The 17,677-nt window shown below is 42.4% G+C and overlaps 2 protein-coding genes across 2 annotated transcripts in view; both read left to right on the top strand.

The window, feature by feature from the left end:
• Erich1 (glutamate-rich 1) overlaps window positions 1–17,677 on the top strand; it is a gene marked incomplete at its 5' end in the record, with an annotated part of 52,793,804 nt that overhangs the window by 34,576,808 nt on the left and 18,199,319 nt on the right.
• The window catches only part of Tnks (tankyrase), a 146,573-nt gene that overhangs the window by 115,991 nt on the left and 12,905 nt on the right, over window positions 1–17,677 (top strand). For both annotated transcript variants that reach the window (XM_087587917.1, NM_001106084.2), the window contains 10 exon segments: window positions 1,245–1,324; window positions 2,664–2,809; window positions 5,027–5,192; window positions 6,655–6,874; window positions 8,641–8,750; window positions 10,993–11,181; window positions 11,532–11,769; window positions 12,958–13,040; window positions 16,347–16,467; window positions 17,507–17,604. In XM_087587917.1, coding sequence (XP_087444043.1) covers window positions 1,245–1,324; window positions 2,664–2,809; window positions 5,027–5,192; window positions 6,655–6,874; window positions 8,641–8,750; window positions 10,993–11,181; window positions 11,532–11,769; window positions 12,958–13,040; window positions 16,347–16,467; window positions 17,507–17,604 — 1,451 coding nt within the window.

Genomic DNA, 17,677 nt, shown 5'->3' on the forward strand with positions numbered 1-17,677 from the left:
ACACCTAGTCATCCCCATGAGCGTGCTGTGATGATAACCTGAAGACACAGGATGTTTCTTGAGTTTTCTCTGTTGCTGGGATCTTGCACAGACACAGGGTGGAGTGTGTTGCAGAGCAGCCTCACCCATAAGTACAGCAGTGCACAGGCACCGTTAGACTGGAGACTGGTGACCAGTGGCAGCGAGTACAGGCATCAGAAGAGGTAGGGCTTGACACATTGACTCTGATGCTAAGAAGCCCGAAAACCAACTTGGCAAACGCTTGGACTGTTGTTTGTGAGGAGGACATCTGAACAGGAGCGACTCCACAGACTATACGTGCGGCCTAACTCTTTCTTAAAGAGAAAGAATTTTAAAATGGACGTCACTGTTTGAGACAATCTTCTTTCCTCTTTAGTCTTGATATTTTATCTGATTTAATCTTAGTGTTTTATCTGCTAAGAATTATTAATATGATCAAATAGTTTGTCTTCTACAGAAGAATTCTTAAAAACGTCAACCCTTTTGAACAAAGCACTGTAGAAAAATAAAGTATTTCTTTTAAAATCTAAAGCCTTTTATGGCATCACTTGATCCTTCCTACTTGGACTGTGAACTCAGTGTCTCTGATCATAATGTAATGTCATCTTAAACCTGAAAGAGACTTTGAGGGAAACCCTTGGAATGCAAAACTCAGGCATCAGGCTGGTGAGATGGCTCGGTGGTTCAGGACGCTTGCTGGGCAAGCCTGACAGCCTCGTTCAGTCTCCAGAGCCATGATAAGAGAGACCTGACTCCTGAGAGCTGTTTTCTGGCCTCCATCTGCATGTCATGGTGCGTGTACTCCGGCCACTAATAATAGATAAAAATACCAGAAATATGAAGTGTCCTCCAAAGTCTACATGGAGCCCGAGTCTATGGTCCTGATCTCGTACTGCTGTGTGACCTTCTGACGGCCACATTTAATATGAGTATGTTGAACCTCTTCTTTAAAAGACCAGTATTGAACAATTAAAATACATGGCTTTAAGCATGTAACTGCAACAACCCACCTTAATGTGTCACATTTAACCTTGCTGTCCTGTCTCCCAGTTAGACGGGCATGGGAAAGTCTGGAGCTATTTTTGGTCTCCTGGTTGGAGCTTTCCTCACTCCCCTTCAAAGTGGTCCTTAACCCGAGCATGGGGTAACTAGAGTGGGGGATAAAGGTGTTCCTCTGTGTTAGAGTGTGTTTACGTTAGTAATCTTTCCTTCCTTTCACGCAGAGAGTACTCCTATCCGCACTTCTGATGTGGACTATCGACTCTTAGAGGCATCGAAAGCTGGTGACTTGGAAACTGTGAAGGTAAATTAGCGCCTGCATCATTTACTATTGGATTCCTGCTGCCCCACTTCATTTTGATGGATTTAAACAAAACTACCTAAAAACAAACATTTTTTTTTAAAGATTTACAAATAATGGGCAGGGTATATACAGATAAAAGAGTACGACCAAGATTTTTTTCCCCGTTATGTCCCTTATAGCACCTAAACCATAAGAAAATAAGATACACACATTTTTATTGCATATAATGTAATGAAATATGCTCTGTGTGTGTGTGTTCACGTGCACGTGCATATGTGCACATGTGCCGTGGTGCATATGTAAAGCCGAAGGGCGACTTTCTGGAATTAGCTTTCTCCTCCTACCACGTGCAAGCTGCTGGGCCTGGCAGGTGTGCCGTCACTCTGTGCGCCATCTGACTGCCCCACACAGATTCACTGTCATCTGTTGGCACGCAGGTCACTAAGCAATGCATTCACCGGAAAAGAAACAGTAGAGTGTCAGTGTCCAAAGAAGATGTGCAAATTGAGAATTAGGTCTGGTATATTTTTTTTCCTCAAAGGCTAACAATTAGAAGTTAGCTGGGTGTAGTAGCTCGTGCCTTTTATTCCCTTGGAAAGCTGAGGCATGAGGATTGCTATGAGTTCTGGGATAGCATGTACTCTTAAGAGTGATACTCTTCTTCTCCTCCTTTTCCTCCCCACTTCTCTGTATTTTAAAATTCGAAAAACAGGATATGAAATTGTTCTGACATTCAGCAAGGAATGAACCGAATCAAGAAATTGTGAGGCCTTGAGAGCAACTGTTTCTTGACCTACAATCAAGGAGACAGGAACTCTCTTTAGTTCCCTATAGTCAACTCTGGTTGGTCTTGAGCAAAGACCAGCTAAGTGTACCACAGGATAAATCTGTGAGGATTCTCAGGCAGGGAGATGGACACAGAAAAGACAGGAAGCTTCATTTGCTGCCTTTGGATTTTGGTTAGATTAGGGACTGGTCTAGGGTGTCCAACAAAGACTAAATTCCTCTGTGCATACATGTTGTCACAGTAATGCCAGACATGATGTGGATTCTCCTTTAGGGCTTTCTGAAACACCGTGTGGCCCAGACTGTCCTCAGACTCACGGTATAACCCACTCTGGCCCCAGACTGGAGGTCGTCCTCCCTCACCTTCTCCAGCTCAGGGCTTTTAGCTGTGCCTCACTGTGTCTGGCTATGGTGCTGATTTTTATACATCTCATCTGTGGAGAATATTTACTGCATCATTACAGTAATCTCAGATGTTGCCCAGTTTTAGAGCAAAGTCTATGAATGATTGTTAATGGTGTCTCTGTCTCTGTCTGTGCGTACTCCATAAAAGCAACTGTGCAGCCCGCAGAATGTGAACTGCAGAGATCTGGAGGGCCGCCATTCCACTCCCTTACACTTCGCTGCAGGCTACAACCGTGTGTCTGTCGTCGAGTACCTTCTACATCATGGAGCTGATGTCCATGCCAAAGACAAAGGGTACGTGTTCAAGTCCCGGCGTACTTTAGAACAAAAAATTTACAAATGACATACTGCTTTTTTAAACATTGGTGTTGTAGATGCTTTTCTCATTAAAATAATATACATAATTCATTAAATTATAATTAAATAAACATATATATTGAAATTAAAGATTCTCTTCATTCCACCCCCTAAAGACACAACATGAAGTGTAATTGTCCATCTCTATCTGGGGTTGTGTACAGCACCTGTCAATCACTTGGGTTATAGGCGTGTTTCTTGGCACCTCTGCATTTGCACTGCGTGGTCCTTGGGTGAGGACGGTGCTCCAGTTTGCTTTGGACTTTACCTGTTCTTGCAGTATGTCTCTCGGTTTGGTGCATCCTTTTCATGCCTGTGTATAGAATTTTGTTTAATTTGTGAATATTTTTATGTAATTTGTCATTTACTGTTCATCTTCTCATCCTTATATTTTTTGCCATTAAAAAAATTCTGCCAAGAAGAAATTCAGTTCATCCCAGAATCACCATTATTAATAGAAATATAATTTTGTTTCTGCTAGTTTAAATTGTCTATATTTTTATATTAGATGAATTACTTGACAAACCAGGTAAAATTTTTAAAGCAGCTACTTGCAAATCTAAGAAGAGTATTTTAACCAAAATCAATTTCTGTATCCTGAGTGACTTTAACACCTGCTCAGATGAGGCGGCCTGGTCTGTGCTCTTACTCAGCATAGCGCCGTAAATAACTGCAGCTCAGGCTTCGGGAACTGTCGCATGTTCATCTTTCTCAAGCAGTGTGCCACACATGAGGGTTGAGAACCCTGGCAGTGGCTGTTTCAGAGAACTGTAATGCACTGGAGGGCAGCCAGTGATGCTAATGTGATCTAGTTATACCAGCACATTTCATCATAAAGCCTGCGTTTTAGATGGCACTAATCTCTAAATAGTCACCACATATCTGGTTGGTTTTACATGTCCTAAATCACCTTACACTGATCCTTTGGTGCATGGCTCTTGAGAGGGTGTCTTTTTGTGCTACCTTTTAGAATGTCAACTGCTTTCATTTGAAAACTAGTCATCTGAGGGAGTTTCCTCAGAAGATGAGGGGTCTAGATTTTCTTAGCTGAGTAGAATTTATAATTGAATTTTATTTTCCTTGATGATTCTCTTCTTTTTTAGGAAGAACAGGGATGGAGTTTGGTTTGTTTGAGACAAAGGTCTCCCTCTATACCTCTGGCTGGCATGAAACTTGCTATGTAGATCAGGATGGCTACAAACTCAGAAATACCTTCCTGTCTCTGCCTCCTTAATTCTGGGATTAAAGGCGTGCACTGCTATGCCTGGTGTGAATTCATTCCTTTTATCTCAATATTTAAGTAATACAGAGAAACTATTAAATCATTATGAACTTAAAAATAACTAAAACAAGTGGCAACTGAATAAGTATAATGTATTCTATATTTTATGTAATATATATTACATTATTTTATATTGTGTATCATAAGTAAACTGGCCATTTTCAATTAGTAAAAATACAAATCATGGAAATCTGAAAGATGATAAAAAGCAGATTGGTTAATTATTCGTTTCGATACTTTGTAATATACAGGGCTTTACATTGCTAGGGTGCAAGTAAGAATTGAAAAGATTGTATTAAGCAGGCCTGAGGTCCCAGCCACTTGCGAGGCTGAGGCAGTAGGGTTTGAACTCAGTGCCTGCTTGGTTTATGAAATGAGTTTAGGAAAACCTATATTTAAATTGAAAAGTCTGAGTGTGTCAACCAGTGGTAGAGTGCCACCAACATGAAACCCTGGCTTTCAATCCTAGTGCTACCAAAAAAAAGTATGGTATTTTATTCTATGTGTGATGTGGTGTGTGGGTGTGGGTGGGTGGTGTGTGTGTGTGAGTGTGTGTGTGTGTGTGTGTGTGTGTGAGAGAGAGAGAGAGAGAGGAGTAGATAGATCGGTAAAAATAAATAAAAAATATATATATATTGTGTTTCAAGTTTAGTAATTGCTGTGATAGAAGGCTTGAAAGGGTTTGGGGATTTGTGTTTTCATGGTGATATTTGAGTTGGTGAGGTGGCTTTGATTCCCTCTCCAGCTGAGGATGATCTTGAGCTCTCTCCCACCTTTACCTCCTAAGTACTAAGATTATAAGCATGCACCAGCATTGTAAGAAACTATTTAAACTGAAATATTTGTTTTGTGACTATTTTTCTTTTGTTTAGGGGCTTGGTTCCCCTTCACAATGCCTGCTCCTATGGACACTACGAGGTAGCTGAGCTCTTGGTGAGGCACGGGGCTTCTGTCAACGTGGCGGACTTGTGGAAATTTACCCCTCTCCATGAAGCCGCAGCCAAGGGAAAATATGAGATCTGCAAACTCCTTCTAAAAGTATGTAGATATGGGGTTGGGGATTTAGCTCAGTGGTAGAGCGCTTGCCTAGCAAGCACAAGGCCCTGGGTTCGCTCCCCAGCTCCGAAAAAAAAAAAAAAGGAAAAAAAAAAGTATGTAGATAAGAAACACCTGTCTGGGTTTAGTTACTGCTTTCGAAAACTAATCTATTGTAATCTATGGGAAACAAGTGCTAAGAAGGCTGTCTCTGCTTAGTTTCTGACAGGTCTTTCAGAATTGACTCAGTGAGGTCATGTCACCAAAGAAGGTTTTGGGAAGAGTTGGTTTACTTCACATGGTTTATCTAATGTAGCATTAGCATTAGAGGAAAATGGCTGTAGGAGCTTCTCCATCAGGTTGCTCTTTGAGGGACGGTTACATTGCTGCTGTCATAACTAATAGTACTGTTAACTCATCTCTTAATACATCTGTAGATTCTCATCTTTTCTTAACCAGAGAAAAAGTATTGTCTATGTAAGTCCAGATTATATTTTATTTAATGCCATAATACCATAAATACATATGGCAAGTATTACCACTAGATAGTTTTCTAAAATCACCTGTGAGCCATTGAATCCATTATCTAATTTTAATATTGTGCTTTGTTTGTTTGTTTCTTCATTCATTTTTTAAGAGAAAGTCTCGCTGTGTAACAGTTTTGGCTGTCCTGGAACTCAGATCTGCCTGACTCCAGATCTGCCCCCAGAAATGCTGGGATTAAAGGTGTGCACCACACCTCGCTAGCTTACATCATTTTTAATTTCCACAGTAGGTCAACAGCTCTCTGTATCAGGTCTATAGTAAAACTTGGCTTACAGGTATAGCTAATTTTAAACCAAGGTAGTTTTTTTTTTTTTTAAGTATATTTATACATCATGAAATACACTTTTAAACTATCTGATTTTTTTTAACTGATGCCATTTAGAATTCAGTAATTATTTTTCTTTCTGTGTATATTCCTTTTTTCCTTTCTCATGATGCTGCCTAAATACCTTTCTCCAGTTTGAGTTGGAGCCATAATTCATAATTCATAACTCATAATTAAGTGGTGGAGTGGTTAGCTACCAAGTGTGAGGCCCTAGTTTTATCATTAAAACACACACATTCTCTCTCTCTCTCTCTCTCTCTCTCTCTCTCTCTCTCTCTCTCTCTCCTCTGTGTGTGTGGGGGGGGGGGGGCGGGTGCGACTAAAGTCTGGCCAAATTAACGTCTAGACCATTATAAGAAATAAGAGGTTTTCAAAGACAACTTCAAGTCTTGGGAAAAGTTTGTCACAGAAAAGCAGAAGATGCTCACTATCCTCCCAATTGCAAAAGAAAGCAGATTTAGATCCCTGTTTTCAAAGTGGATATAGAATAGATTTCCTTCCAGCTGAATGAAGGTTTGGAGTAAATGAAGTGAATTCCGTTTGTGCTGCCCGACTACTTGCAAACACACCTGCACATTCGGTTTGTCTTTACAGCATGGAGCAGATCCAACTAAGAAGAACAGAGATGGAAACACACCCCTAGATCTGGTCAAAGAAGGAGACACAGATATTCAGGACCTACTGAGGGGGGATGCTGCCCTGTTGGATGCTGCCAAGAAGGGCTGCCTGGCCAGAGTGCAGAAGCTTTGTACTCCAGAGAACATCAACTGCCGAGACACCCAGGGCAGAAACTCAACTCCTCTCCACCTGGCAGGTAAGCTCTACTGTGTAATCGCGCTGTCCCTTCAGTTAGACACCAGTAAACTGATAGCAGATGCTTAGCCACTTGGCTTGCAGTGAGATAGCCCAACAGGTAATAGTGCTTGCCAGCAAGCATTACAGCCTGTGTTCAAGTCCCAGAACTCAAATGGTCAGCCGAGAGGATCAGCCCTGCAGACTGTCCTAAGATCTTCAAATGCACACTCTGGGCCTACGGGGCCTGTGAGAGCAGCTGGCACGTGGTAAAGACTAAACTATATGAAGTTAGTATTAGCTTCTGAAGACAAAATAAAATCTTAATTTCCCCAGTCTTTCCTGTCTGCGTGTGAGTTGTACCTGTTCTCTTGACCTGCCTGTCCTGTTTTACTCTGACAGCGGGCTACCATAACCCGGAAGTTGTACCTGTTCTCTTGACCTGCCTGTCCTGTTTTACTCTGACAGCGGGCTATAATAACCCGGAAGTTGTACCTGTTCTCTTGACCTGCCTGTCCTGTTTTACTCTGACAGCGGGCTACAATAACCCGGAAGTTGTACCTGTTCTCTTGACCTGCCTGTCCTGTTTTACTCTGACAGCGGGCTACAATAACCCGGAAGTTGTACCTGTTCTCTTGACCTGCCTGTCCTGTTTTACTCTGACAGCGGGCTACAATAACCCGGAAGTTGTACCTGTTCTCTTGACCTGCCTGTCCTGTTTTACTCTGACAGTGGGCTATAATAACCCGGAAGTTGTACCTGTTCTCTTGACCTGCCTGTCCTGTTTTACTCTGACAGCGGGCTACAATAACCCGGAAGTTGTACCTGTTCTCTTGACCTGCCTGTCCTGTTTTACTCTGACAGCGGGCTACAATAACCCGGAAGTTGTGCCTGTTCTCTTGACCTGCCTGTCCTGTTTTACTCTGACAGCGGGCTACAATAACCCGGAAGTTGTACCTGTTCTCTTGACCTGCCTGTCCTGTTTTACTCTGACAGCGGGCTACAATAACCCGGAAGTTGTACCTGTTCTCTTGACCTGCCTGTCCTGTTTTACTCTGACAGCGGGCTATAATAACCCGGAAGTTGTACCTGTTCTCTTGACCTGCCTGTCCTGTTTTACTCTGACAGCGGGCTACAATAACCCGGAAGTTGTGCCTGTTCTCTTGACCTGCCTGTCCTGTTTTACTCTGACAGCGGGCTACAATAACCCGGAAGTTGTGCCTGTTCTCTTGACCTGCCTGTCCTGTTTTACTCTGACAGCGGGCTACAATAACCCGGAAGTTGTGCCTGTTCTCTTGACCTGCCTGTCCTGTTTTACTCTGACAGCGGGCTACAATAACCCGGAAGTTGTACCTGTTCTCTTGACCTGCCTGTCCTGTTTTACTCTGACAGCGGGCTACAATAACCCGGAAGTTGTACCTGTTCTCTTGACCTGCCTGTCCTGTTTTACTCTGACAGCGGGCTACAATAACCCGGAAGTTGTACCTGTTCTCTTGACCTGCCTGTCCTGTTTTACTCTGACAGCGGGCTACAATAACCCGGAAGTTGTACCTGTTCTCTTGACCTGCCTGTCCTGTTTTACTCTGACAGCGGGCTACAATAACCCGGAAGTTGTGCCTGTTCTCTTGACCTGCCTGTCCTGTTTTACTCTGACAGCGGGCTACAATAACCCGGAAGTTGTACCTGTTCTCTTGACCTGCCTGTCCTGTTTTACTCTGACAGCGGGCTACAATAACCCGGAAGTTGTACCTGTTCTCTTGACCTGCCTGTCCTGTTTTACTCTGACAGCGGGCTATAATAACCTGGAAGTAGCCGAGTACCTGCTAGAGCGCGGCGCTGATGTGAACGCCCAGGACAAAGGAGGTTTAATTCCACTCCACAACGCAGCGTCTTATGGGGTAAGCACGTCACCGTGAACGTTGAGAAGCCTTCCCTGGCATTCAAAACTCTACTAGTCATGGACTGCATGCTGAGGAACAGATTGCTAACCTAAGCATGGTTGAGTGCGCTTTGGTCATCTTTACAAGCTTTGTCATACCTTCCGTATAGAGAGTTCTTCTTGATAAGCTTTCGCAAGCGTCCTGTGTCTTTGCACACACAATAATCAGTGTGTCGGGGGTCACGTTTAAATCTCACCTCTACCTCGGATAGATTTTAGAAACTTTGTAGCTGCTTACATTTATCTCTAGAATCTTAAAAGTGGCAGGCCAAGTGGTTAAGCAGTTTGCACACAATTTAATAGCCTTTGGTGAGAGAGTAAGCTGCCAAGTAAAAGTGCAAAGCCATCTTTCCAGGCACTAAACCCTGTTCAACAGGAGTGGGAGTGCCTTTGTGCCGTTTGTCAGAAATGGGAGGAACCTCGGCCCTCGGGCCTGATGCTTCGCAGTAGAAATAGTAAAATGTGAAGGGTGTTCGTTCCTGCTTTCTGCCTTTGTACGTAGCCCTCTCTGACTATAAAATCCCAGACCACAGTTCCTGCTTACCAGGCTCTCAGGTGCTATAGTGGCTCCTCCCACTGTTCATTTGCATACAAACCTACTTTGTAGGAATCCACAGTCCCTGCTTTCCATTTCTGTCTGCAAATGAGGAAAAGAGTAGAGAGCATTTTCCTACTCTCTTTCATTGTTACACTCTTATCCAACCACAAGTTTGAGCTTAGTCTGCTCTTTGGATCTGTAACTTTAAAAAAATGAAAAGCCACCTCATTCTTTTCAAATGGAGAAACAATTAGGTTATTTAAGAAGCTTAAACAAAAGCTACAGGTTTCATGGGAAATTTCCTTTATAATAAAGAGCCTTATTCTGCTTAGCACCCTTTCTATTGTATGTTTAGGTATCGCTTCTTAACCTTACATACAGAGGACAGCTAATTTCTGTGATATTAATACATATAAAAGTACTGATATTTATTCCTTACCAAAAGCATGTGATTTTATATAAGAATCTATCATTTGGCAGGTGGGTTTTCTTTCTCCATTTTCTCATTTTGCAGCGTTTTCCCTAAAATGTCGATTATATCTGAAGATTTCGTGCTATTGTTACAGTAGATCGCACACGCACTCAGATGGTGTTAGTGTAGCCCGTGCTCTCTCCTATTACCCACCTGTTTATAATCCAGTCCTCGCTTTATTCAAGTGCTGTCACTTGCAGTGCTCAGTGCCTTTCTCCAGGACCGTCGGCCCCGCTCTCGGCCTCCTCACCCAGTCCTCTAAGCTGCAGCTCACTTGTGCATTTCAGTTACTGTTATTTACTCCAGGGGTATAGCTACTTACAGAGATGAAAGCTTAAGAATTAGTTGTGTTTGACCCTGTTTCAGTAACACTTCTTCCTCTTCAGGGGTCTATAAGACATTTGCCAGCCAATTTAGCAAGCATGTAATTGGTTTCACTAAAGACACTGGATATTCAATATGAAGACAGTTTAACACTGCTCACTGGGACACACAGGTCATTTATACGCCCACATATATTTATATATAAACTATAGCTTTTTTTGGACTAATTTTGGAAGTCTATGCAAATTAGTCTACTAAATTGTGTTCCTCTTAATAAAATGCAGGAAGCACAGTTTAAGTAACTTGTAATATCATCTGAGGAATAGCTTCAAATTATCACATGCTTTTGGACTGAGCAGAAGTTGCTTTTCCTGAAACATCCTTTGAATAAAGAAGATAACTTTGGGGTTTTTGTTTGGTTGGTTGTTTTGAAAGTGATTTGATATAATCATAGATAGTTTTCATGTTAGAAGTAAACACAAACTGCAAATTAGTTTTATAATAGTCTTATAATCCAGAGAATCTTAAAGCCTGTTCTCAGAGGACTCCTAGTTGTTCTGTGCAGCTCTCCTCCTGTCTTCATCAGCATGTACCGGGGGCGGAATTAATGATCTTTACTTTTGAAATAAGTAGTTTGGGGCCAGCCTGAGCTACATGAAACCCAGCCTAGAGGGACAGAAAATAGTTGTGGAGGAAACGAGTCCAAAACACAGTAGAGGGTTGTGCTTGCTTGTTTTTAAGGAGAAGTTTCTATTAAGGATGAGAACATGAGCCTAGAAGGAATGGTTAAATAGTAGCAAGGATAGTTGACGAAAGTCTGCTGGGTGGCTTTCTTCCTAAGCTTCCCTGTTCTCTTGATTTTCTCAGCATGTTGATATAGCAGCATTACTGATAAAGTACAACACGTGTGTAAACGCAACGGATAAGTGGGCCTTCACTCCCCTCCACGAAGCAGCCCAGAAGGGGAGGACACAGTTGTGTGCCCTACTCCTAGCACATGGCGCAGACCCAACCATGAAGAACCAGGAGGGTCAGACACCTTTAGACCTGGCAACGGTAAGTCCTTGTTGCAGTGGTAGTCATTGTTCACTAGGACCGCAGGCATGACACTCCCTTCCAGGGCTCAACTGGCAGTTCATTTGAACGAGCTGGCACTCTTCCTGGAAATCTTGTTAGACCCACGCAGTCTCACTTTTGTACCTCCATGATGGCCCGTGTGTAGTCAGCCTCCTCTAGCTTTCACTGCCTGTTGTCTGACTCTTACAGCCATTACTCAGCATCCGATACCAAAATCACTGTCATTGTCTATGCCTGGTAGTCTTAGAGGAAACATTTACAAAACACTTGGTACTTAGTGAAAAACTTAGCATTATTAATGGTTTTTCTGTTTTCTTTAATCATTGTAGGCTGATGACATCCGAGCTTTGCTGATAGATGCCATGCCCCCTGAGGCCTTACCTACCTGTTTTAAACCTCAGGCAACTGTAGTTAGTGCCTCTCTGATCTCACCAGCGTCCACCCCGTCCTGCCTCTCTGCTGCCAGCAGCATAGATAACCTCACTGGCCCGTTAGCAGAGCTGGCTGTAGGAGGAGCCTCCAATGCGGGGGATGGTGCTGCGGGTGCAGAAAGGAAGGAAGGAGAAGGTACGTATATCCCGAAACGTTTGTACTTATTTTAGTTACTTTTTTCTTTTTTATTATTGAAGGCTTAACCATAGCCTCTCTCTAAACTTTTTGGTTCAAAGACATCCAGGAATACATCGTGAGGCCCTATCAAAGACAGGGAGACAGAGTTGGGGAATGAGAGGGCGAAGGGGAAGGGACTGGGAAGGGAAAGTACTGGAACTTGCTAAGTGAGCGCTAGATCCAGTGAGATGCTGTCCCTCAAGATAGGTGGGGAGGGAGGGAGGTAGATGATGGATGGATGGATGGATGGATGGATGGATGGATGGATTAGATAGATAGATAGATAGATAGATAGATAGATAGATAGATAGATAGATAGGAAGATACGCAAAATTGACCTCTGACCTCGACTTATATTATACATACAGAAATAAATAAAAATAATTCTTAAAAAGAATAAATTAAAACAATAATTGGTACTCTTTTCTTTCTTTCTTTTTTAAGATTTATTTGTTTTATGTAAGTACACCGTACACTGTCATTGTCTTAAAACACACCAGAAGAGGGCATCAGATCCCATTACAGATGGTTGTGAGCCACCATGTGGTTGCTGGGAGTTGAACTCAGGACCTTTGGAAGAGCAGTCAGTGCTTTTAACCACTGAGCCATCTCTCCAGCCCACTTTTTCCTTTTAATTCATTAAAAGTACTAATTCTATCAGATAGGGTCTGGAGCCTAGGCACTGCTGTTACAGAGGACCTGGTTTAGTCCCCAGCACCCATACTGGTTAGCTCACAACGGCTTTCACTCCAGCCTCATATAATAACCCAATTACTCTCCTGGCTTCCAGGGAGACACTCAACATGCATATACTCATGCATAAAAACATACACAAAACTAACACAAATGTTTTAAATTAAATTATGTAAAGCTATGTTAGAAAGTATATTCACTGTATATTATATATACATCTGTATTTCAGTTCTTTATTCTATGTGTATCAGAATTAATGTTAAGTAGCATTACTAAACTAGAGATAAAGTTCAGAATGACTTGGAAGGGCCTGATTTAAATTGACATGTCTGATATTAGTTTATGTCACGTGAAATCATCTGTACAGGCAAGTGTCAAAAATAGGGTTATACGTAAATATGGACCTTCCATAGAATTAGAAACTTCTAACAGATTTTAATGTTTTTGTTTTAGTTGCGGGTCTTGACATGAATATCAGCCAATTCCTTAAAAGCCTTGGCCTTGAGCACCTTCGGGACATCTTTGAAACAGAGCAGGTAAACACTCATGTACTTTTCCAGCTTTTCAGCCATCCAGTTATCGACAGTTTGTTTTCTTCATTGTGTGTACTCTCTATTCTGTGACTTACACTGTTCTGCAGGCTGCCGCATGTCCAGTCTGTCTGTTTGAAGTATGTTCTTACGTCCTGCTTTGTTACGGCATCGCACGGATCTTCACTTGTAGTGAAAATGTTACACGCCACTGTCAGAGCTTCTCTCCCTGTCTCCATCATCCTCTGACTAGAGATCTCCTGTGAGAACACTGTCAACTGAGGCTTTGTAGTGACACATATGTCACATATGTACCCCTTCATTCTGGCTCATGTCCGCAGGAATTGTGAAATTCATTCACACCTTGATTAATAAGTCAAAACCTCAGGTTCACAAGGGCCACCTCCTGTTGAGAGCTTCTTCGCTCTGCTTCCTGTTGTGAATCCTCTTGGTCAGAAGCTGACCTGTGCCTGTGCTCATGCTGTTGACTTAGGAGTTTATGAGTCAGCCTTCAGTCAGCTTAACCTCTTATCACTTTTATTGTTCTTTTTTACTGGTTTTCTTCCGAGTAAATCAATGTCCCATTGATTTTTCTTTTGTCCAAAATAATTTGTATATCCTTTTCATAATCAAGATGTTAACTGTTGCAGTTAACGCATATTACCTGGTGTAGCCCCTCTCCTCTAGATAGTGGTGTGCCTTTCTATATATTGACCTATTTTAACTGTCTTTTGGGCCATTGAGCAGACAATTAAGTTTATTTATTATTTCGAGTGCAGATGTTATCTGTAGTCTTCAGGTATAAAATCCTAAGCTACTTAACTCTTCCACAGCATGCCTTTAGAATTTTCTTTTCTGTCATAAACATTCTGTAGCAGTCTGGTAATGTGATCCATCTCTGTGTCTACTTAATCCTGCTCTGGGTGTGTTTGCTCAGACTCCTGGTGTACTGTATTCTGCTGCCTCTGTTCCTGCCTGCTAATACTACTGTCCCAGTGAGGCGGGAGGCAATTCTTTTATTTCTTCCCCTAGAAGACTTGAGTGCATCATATCCTCAGCTCCACCATCACAGTTCTCTTCTCAGAAGTCTGAGTCGTCCTCTTCCATAGATGCTTCATAGAGAAACGTCAGGATCCTGTCTACTTAACTGTAGCACTGCATAGCGTCTCCTCACACTCATAGTGTAGCTTCCTACCTAGAATGCTTTGTTCATGGGAAAGGAAAATTGGGTTTACATTATAATTTATGGAGTTCAACTGCTATGACTTGGATTTTCACAGAAAGTAACCATATCCATTTTATTTCAAGTTGTAGTGCTTGGGCCCAACAAATTCATTGTAAATACGGTTACAAAGTCACCACTGCCACCACCCCAAGGGAAAAAGGCCTTTTCACTTACAGTAGTTAATTTTCTCTTCACAGGCCAGGCAAACAAGCAACTCTTAGGGGCAGGAGGCGACCCTATAGACATAGCCCTTACTCTATATGCAGAACCGTTTTTAGCTGATAGATGAATAGACTTTATTATTTTATATTAATGTACGTTAGATATGAGTAACTCCCTTCTCCCAAAGAAAAGAACTTGGGGAACAAGCTTGTGGTTTCCTCCAAATACCAAATATATTCTCTGTTTCCACCAGATAAGTCAGTAGAGGCATAAAAATAATAAATAATTAAATATAAGGGGGAAGCACTATCCTGTCATTTCCACTATATCACATTAGTTAACTACTCAGTAAGTGTAGCCCACACCCAAAGGGAAGGGCCTTTAATTTAGAACACAAATGCTAGAGACTGAAGATCTCCAGCAGCCATTTTAGAGACTGCTCTCCACACCAGGGAGGAGCCTGGCTCCCTGAGCCCTGCTCTGTGAGCGGAAGTGTAGTAACTCAGGGTTCCTCTGCTGGGGCAGGGGCTTGGGTGAGGATTTTACATTCGTGTTGTGATTGGAAGTCTATATATTAAAACTGTCTTTATTTCTTCTCTAGACATGATTAGAAATCCCTTGGGGTTTTGTTTTGTCTTCTAGCCTGACTCTGACACCCTTCAGCTCTGCACTGCTGTATGTCAATTAGAAAGCTTTTGATGTATGTAACCTGGTTACCTCACATACACGAGGCTGTGTTTTTATTGTCAATATTCATATTTAAACTGAAATATAAAATATCTAGAAGAAGACGGTATCGGCAGCATGGCTTACAGTTACATTAAAATCAGGTCTGACTAAGAACTATTTTGTAAACTGTTCTATTTCAAAGATGATTATTTCCATGTTGCTGTCTTTTTAAAGCTCTGTTGAAAACTTCTTTGGGTGATTAGAAGTGACTTACAGATCTTGTACCATGAAACAATTATTTCTTCAATGGCCACTTAAAGTAATATGCTAAATTACCTCAGAGAATGAGCAGTGTGGTCCTTGCATGGACGATGCTGCTCATCGTGCAGTGTTTCCTTTTGACAGGAAAAATCAAAGCTCCGGCTCGAAACTGTCACTTTAAGTGTAAGGACTAAGAAAGTGATTTTTTTTTAAATTTTGAATGAGTTAGAAAAACAATGTCTATAAAGGATATTTCAGTTTTCCAAAGAAAGAAAATAACCCAGGGCAATAGGCATGTGTTTGCCCCAGGACCATTTTCTGCCCTGAGGAAACTACCAGTGCCATCCTCTGGACATGAGGTGATGTCAGAGCTTTGCCACTGGGTGGAGGCAGAGTCACAATCTGTACAGACATCAGCCGAGTGTTGTCAGCAAGCATCACTAACCTGGTATTTATGAACTTAAAAACCATCTCTCCTTTTCTGTACATTGAGATTTCTTTATCTCTCATAGAATGGCCTGTGACCTAAACTGATAAACCAGCCCGCCTCCTGAAGCCACGGCAGTACTCCTGGCTTGCTCCTTTCCCAGTACTGGGAAGTTCTCATCTTACTTTTGCCACACTGTGGTGACAGATTAAAATGTTCCCCCTCCCTCTGCCATTCCTTTCTCCTACCCACACGGTACAGAATTTGGGGTTTTCCCATTTTCAAGCTGCTGATCTGTGTATCTGGAGACACACAAAAGATGACAGAATGGCAGCCAGAGAGACGTGGCAGTGGTCACCTGTCTTCCCATCACAGGGATCGTCTGCTCCAAACAAGTGCCAGAGGCCATTACTGAACTAGGAGGCCACTGGTCTTCTTAGGCTGCTTGAAGGTGGTGCTTAGAAAAGGAAGCTGTTCGTCAGACTTGTAATTGCAGCCCCTAGACGGCACAGGAGTGCTCGTCCTCCCAAGCCGGCACAGATTTAGTTAAGTTTGCTTTCGTTTTCAGATCACGTTAGATGTGCTGGCCGATATGGGTCATGAAGAACTGAAAGAAATAGGCATCAATGCCTATGGACACCGCCACAAGTTAATCAAGGGCGTTGAAAGACTCTTAGGTGGACAACAAGGTAAGCTGTTTGGGGGAAAAGTTGTTTTCAGAACTTAATGAAGAAATATCAGACCGGATGTGGGGCTTGGGTAGTCTAACCCCAGAGCACATGCAGGTAACTGGTACAGTGTTCTCTCCTCCCTCGCTTCAGTTACTCACTTGTACTAGCTGGACAAGTCTGAGATCCTCCCTCTGCTACACTTCTCTCAAATCTTTGTACTTTGTCCTTTCCTCTGCTTTCACCTAACCCAGTCTCTCCCTCTCCTGGGCCTCAGAGTCTACAACCTGGACCTTCACCTCCCTCCCTGCCTTCTCCACAGCCTCCAGAGGACTCCAGCACATGCCTATCAACCTCTAATCCTGCTCTTAACCCTCCAGCAGGTTAAGTGCTTTCTGGATAAAATCAGGCACTTACTCCATGGTTTCTCTCAGCTTGGCCAGTCTTGCCTTATCTTGAGCTCTCCTTCTGCTCTCAGGTTCAACCATTGTCCTTCACTGCCACAGGCCTCTTCTCTTACTTCCATATTTTCTGTACATCTCCTTGTTAGACACACTTTCCATAGAGCAGAGAAGAGAAGGAACGTATATCTATGGAGTTGAAAAAACTATAGGCAACCAAAACTTTGAAGGTTTTGAATTTGACTCTTTTTTTGTTTTACATGTATTTTAGTCAACCTTATGAAATTAACAGAGCTAAGTTATGTCAGTAACCATTTCAAGCCATCCCTGAAAGAGGTTTAGAGGGCAGTTACTGTAGTGTAGAACTCATTCCATTGTAATTCGGTTCGTGTTCTCTTTCGTGTAGACATCAGCTATGTTCATGATGATTTTGTTCAGTTCCTGTTTTGAGCCGTGCTGTGTGGAAAGGGTTCATGGGAAGGGCTGAGTCCTTAACCCTTCTTTCTTCTCGTGCCTTTGGTATATTTGCTTTCACACTGTATGTTGAGGTGGAGATTGAAAATAGTGTGGGCCGCTCTAAACTGTCGGTTATGTACAGTTAAGTTTCCATGAACTGAGTGACACAGACATGAGCTTTATGTTTGTTTTCTCGTCTACAGGAACCAATCCGTATCTGACCTTTCACTGTGTGAATCAGGGAACTATTTTACTAGATCTTGCTCCAGAAGATAAAGAATACCAATCAGTAGAAGAAGAGGTAACAGACAGATTCAGACCGTTTTTCTTTGACCAAGTTCTGTTAAGACTGTTTTCCAGAGGCAGGAACTCAA

This window comes from Rattus norvegicus, chromosome 16 (assembly GCF_021556685.1).
Source record: "Rattus norvegicus strain SHRSP/BbbUtx chromosome 16, alternate assembly SHRSP_T2T, whole genome shotgun sequence".
NCBI classification, from domain to species: domain Eukaryota; kingdom Metazoa; phylum Chordata; class Mammalia; order Rodentia; family Muridae; genus Rattus; species Rattus norvegicus.